The 4731-nt window shown below is 37.0% G+C and overlaps 1 protein-coding gene across 1 annotated transcript; it reads left to right on the top strand.

Moving 5' to 3' along the window:
* Positions 1-1037: 1037 nt before the first annotated feature.
* Positions 1038-2446, top strand: LOC135612631 (probable aldo-keto reductase 2). Its single transcript, XM_065109150.1, has 3 exons — positions 1038-1234; positions 1325-1427; positions 2033-2446. Exons 1-3 carry the CDS (start codon positions 1062-1064, stop codon positions 2390-2392), a joined length of 636 nt encoding a protein of 211 aa, XP_064965222.1. The 5' UTR covers positions 1038-1061; the 3' UTR covers positions 2393-2446.
* The last annotated feature ends 2285 nt before the right edge of the window (positions 2447-4731 follow it).

Raw genomic sequence — 4731 nt, 5'->3', positions numbered from 1 at the left:
AAGGATGTCTACGGTGGAAGGTGGGATGAGGCGCCCCTTTCATGCTTGAGCGAGATAGGGTGTGAGCGGTTGGAGGGCGACTGCAGCGCAATGAGAGGGGGGAGCGCGGGCGCTGGCGGGGAAACAATGGCGTGGTCGTTGGCCGGAGAGCGACGACGGTAGCGGTCGTTGGCCGGAAGCAAGGGCGAAGCCTCGCTCTGGAATGTGGCTGCGGCGGCCCTTTCTCGCTCTTCTCACATTTTTATTTTTTGAGATGATGATAACTGCGGCGAAGTGTTGTGAGGAATTATAGCAAGAACGCCAAGGATCGTTGCTTTGATACCAAATGATACCCCTAGGGTTTTATCATAGAAGAAAGGGGATAATCACTTCACTTCGAGAGGATCGGCCTCCTAGGGTTTGTCAAAGGACTGAATAATATTTCATTGCTTGCCGAAAAGAAATAGTTATATCCCTATTTATAGAGTTCTAGCCAGAGTCCACAAGGACTTGGACTCTTAATAATAAATAAATATTAAATAAATCTGTATCCGACTCTTATCGAACTAAATAAACTCAACAAAACATTATTCAAAAGCTCAGAAAATAAAGGGATCATAACAAAATCACAATTATTCATCCTACTTTATTTTCCTGAACCTTTAAATTGTTTCTCTTCCAATCAAGCAATTTAAAAATGTTATGGATTAAATCAGGCCACCCAATCTTATTTTGTTGAAATCAGTAATGTGAGTCATAGAACAGCCTTTCTGCTCGTTGGAGGTTCCTCTTATACATTGCTTGTAGGATTTTTTTAAATTGTTGAATGTTACCCAGAATCATGCTCTTGCTGCAAAATGACCAAAATATTGAATTAGTATGAGTATGAAACTTTGATTTTTCAGATTCCACAATTATGCTTGGAATTATTCATCTATGCCATTCTATGCCATAGATGCCATGTCTCTATGGGCTCTTAAATTCATATTTGTAAATGTTCTTAGTTTTACTTATAAGGTCAGTTTCCTGTTTTCTATGTATATTTAAGCAAAGTACCCCTTTGAACTTTTATTTTGTTTTAGATGGGAGAACTTAAGAAATTGGTCGAAGAAGGAAAAATAAACTACATTGGACTGTCTGAGGCTTCTGCATCAACAATCAGGAGGGCACATGCTGTTCACCCAATAACTGCCGTGCAACTGGAATGGTCTTTGTGGACAAGAGATGTCGAAGAAGTTATAATTCCTACTTGCAGGTAGAGCTTGCTGATTAGCTTTATCTTTTATATAGACCACTATTTTAATATTCTATTGTGATATTGATTTTTTACTTTTTTTTTGTCCAGAGAACTCGGTATAGGCATTGTTGCATACTGTCCACTGGGAGGGGGCTTCTTTTCTTCTGGACCAAAGATGGTTGAAACTCTGTCTGAACATGATTTCCGTAAGGTGGCCATATACTATAGTTAGGAAAAGATATAAAAATCCTTTTATGCTCTTATAAGTTGAAATTTTTTTGAATGCAAGAATAGAAGTGATGAACAACTATTGAAACTACTAATCATCTGGACTACTGACCATTGTTACCAGCTGACCATTATTGCATGCAAAAGTTGAAGTTTATGTTTTAATGATAATTCAATCAACAGGAGGATGTCATTGGAGTGTGATATGCTTGCTTATCGGTTAGATTAATGATGCATAGAGTAAAAGAAACACAGTAGTTTATGTCAAAGCCTCCTGTTGAAAATTATCATATTTGTGTTTAATGCTCAAGTTGTTGATGATTTTGACAGAGTTGAGCTTATCATATTCAGGCTCTAGATGTTTGATATATCAAACCAGACAAGGGATTATAATCACATTAGTGAATGCCTACTAAACATCCATGACTACAATCACCTTGAATGGAACATTTATTTCATGTTAATTGATGCTGTATTCCGTGGTGTCAGTAGGATTGTCCTTTTGAATTCGTTATGTTTATCTTAAAGTAAACTTCTTTTCTTTTTTTTTGGTCTAATGATATTCTGAATGATGAATTATGTGTGCAGCTCATGCCTAGGTTTCAGCCTGAGAATCTCGCTCAAAATGCACTTATCTTCAAACGTGTAAGCGAAATGGCCAAGAGGAAGGGATGCACCCCTTCACAACTTGCATTGGCCTGGGTTCACCATCAAGGAAGTGATGTGTGCCCTATACCTGGCACTACCAAGATCGAAAACTTTAACCAGAATATTGGAGCACTGTCAGTAAAACTCACACCTGAGGAAATGGCTGAACTTGAATCATATGCTTCGGCAGATGCTGTGAAGGGTGATAGGTATGATGCTGCAATGAATACATGGAGAACGTCCGACACTCCTCCCTTATCCTCGTGGAAAGGTGAACGAACATCTTCCATATGTTCTTGAATGGTTGTTGTGTGATTTGCATGAAAATGAACTCCCTAGGAGGCTTTTGCTCGATACTTTGTTGTCTATAGTCACCAATATTAGAGAACAAAATCTTCTGGTTGAGTTGTTTCAGCTCCTGCTTGTTATTCGATCAAATAATCGAACCAAAAAAATCAAATCAGTTTTGGTTTAGGCTACCTTAACCAAGTCGAACCGAAAAAAATAGTTTGGTTCGGTTTGATTCTTAATGGTTTGAACACCCCTAGAGGTAATTGCATTTGGGGTCATGGTTAATGGTTAAATATGGTTAGAAATATGGTTAGAAATTTAATTTGACTACACCACATGATGTGACCCTTATGTGCACAAATGCAGTTTCCGAGTACAACCATAACGGTTACAAGATTTAACCGAGGGAAGGTGTTGTATTATGAAGCGAGGGCTGTGCTCGTTGAACTTCAAGACAAGGGTTTAGACATGCATATCGAATATGGTTAGCTAATTCTTATTAGAGTATTACGAAGGAAGTCTAACATCCTTTTAGCAATCTAAAATATTATGCATAGTATTTGGACCTACAATTTTGATGTATATAATATTTTTTTAATTGAAAATTGAAGTGTCCAAATATGCTAAGAAGATGAATTTTCTTTTTTTTTTAGAGAGGGGAGTGGCCCTCTCGGATGTTTTCTAATTCTAAGAGTGTGTCATTTGCTCTTTGATTCGAGTGTTTTTTGTTCTTCTATAAATTAATAATATATTTTTTAAAAAAATAATGGTGATTTTTTTTAAAAAATCTCTCCTTTTAAACTTTTTAAAGGAGGTACCCCTCATTTTCAAATTTCTTAAGGCCATCCCTCATCTTTTCTTAATCCTCGAAATACATCTAACATGACATATTATAATTTTTCTCCTTGAACATCTTATGGATTGGTCTACAAGCAAATCAGATTAATCCCCTATGTATAAGACTTTCATTATTGATTATAATATTTTTGATAATTCCATCAAAATACTACAAGTCTATTTAAAAATATTATATGTAAGATGTTAACACACAAAGATCATATGAGTCGATCAAATCAATTCTTTATCAAAAGTGCAAGTCCTTTTTTATGATTCCTCTCGATTGACGTGGAGAGCAAGCATTGTGGTCAGGACGAACGAATTTGTAGGGAGAGGCAATTTGCTAGGAGCATCTCAGTCTTCAAGTGGTGAAGCTTGGTTTGGGAGCTAGGAGCATCTCTTTTGAGAAACTGGTTTTTGTTTTATTTTTGAATTACACATGGAAATCCTTAGTCGCAAGGGCTCTAATATACTATTGGGAAATATGGGAGAGCATCATATATACAGGCTTGGTACATAGCATAATATACATGATAGACTCTATTACTGAGACATAGGATATCTTATCCATGTTTGTCCTTTCTACAGGAGTCTTTAGGGACATACTCCTAGAAAGTGATATTCCATGCCTCATCGGTACAAGAGCTCTCTTGAAATTTTTCATACAAAACCTTTTTACAATAGTATCTATGTACCTAGATTAGCATAAACCAAGCATCCTATTGGATCTATTACTATAAATCTGAATCCCCAAGAAGTAAGATGCTTCCTCTAAGTCCTTCACGGAGAAGTATCTAGATAACTAAGCTTGTATTATGGAGACAATTCCTATATCATTTTCAATGATCAGGATGTTATCCATATATAGTACCAAGAATGTGATAACACTCCCACTTAAACACTCCCACTTACCTTCCTGTATATAAAAGGCTCATCTTCATTCTTAATGAAGTGAAAATCTAGGGCCGACATCACATGGGTAGCGAAAGAACATAAAATAAAAACCCCAAAATTTTCAATACATGTTCATCATCGTGCGTAGATTAGTGCACAAAACTCGCAAAATAGAAAACCACATATGAGATAGTTGTGTTACATAAGGAGATCGTATATCCTTGAATCCATGTAGATCTATAGGAGTGGATGAAGGAGGTCAAGCGTCCTCCTCTCTAGCGATGATCCACACAATAGGGCTACAACGACGCTCCTCAAATCTCTAGGCCTGCTCTATGAAAATGATAAGGAGAGAGGAGAATAGGAGGTGACAACTTAGAAGTTTCAGCCTATGGACCTTTAGTTCCATCCTATTTATAGAGGCCCCAAATTAACCCCAATGGATCCTGCCTTATTGGGTACTAGATTTCCATTCTATTACCTAAGCCTCTTAGATTAGTAGGTCTCTACCCAATAATCTCTTATTAGCTCTTATTTGATCTCATCTATCGGATCCAATAATTCAGGGACTTATTATATATCCAATAATATAGGGGCTCCAGCGAATATCTCATATC

Source organism: Musa acuminata, chromosome BXJ2-5 (assembly GCF_036884655.1).
Source record: "Musa acuminata AAA Group cultivar baxijiao chromosome BXJ2-5, Cavendish_Baxijiao_AAA, whole genome shotgun sequence".
Classification (NCBI taxonomy): Eukaryota; Viridiplantae; Streptophyta; class Magnoliopsida; order Zingiberales; family Musaceae; genus Musa; species Musa acuminata.
This window is presented reverse-complemented; position numbering and strand designations above follow the sequence as displayed.

Bases quoted from the DNA above. Each gene is read 5' to 3' on its own strand.
- LOC135612631 (XM_065109150.1), top strand. From the start codon at position 1,062: ATGGGAGAACTTAAGAAATTGGTCGAAGAAGGAAAAATAAACTACATT. The intron at 1,235-1,324 runs GTAGAGCTTGCT...TTTTTTGTCCAG, and splicing joins GTTATAATTCCTACTTGCAG to AGAACTCGGTATAGGCATTG. The intron at 1,428-2,032 runs GTGGCCATATAC...TTATGTGTGCAG, and splicing joins CTGAACATGATTTCCGTAAG to CTCATGCCTAGGTTTCAGCC.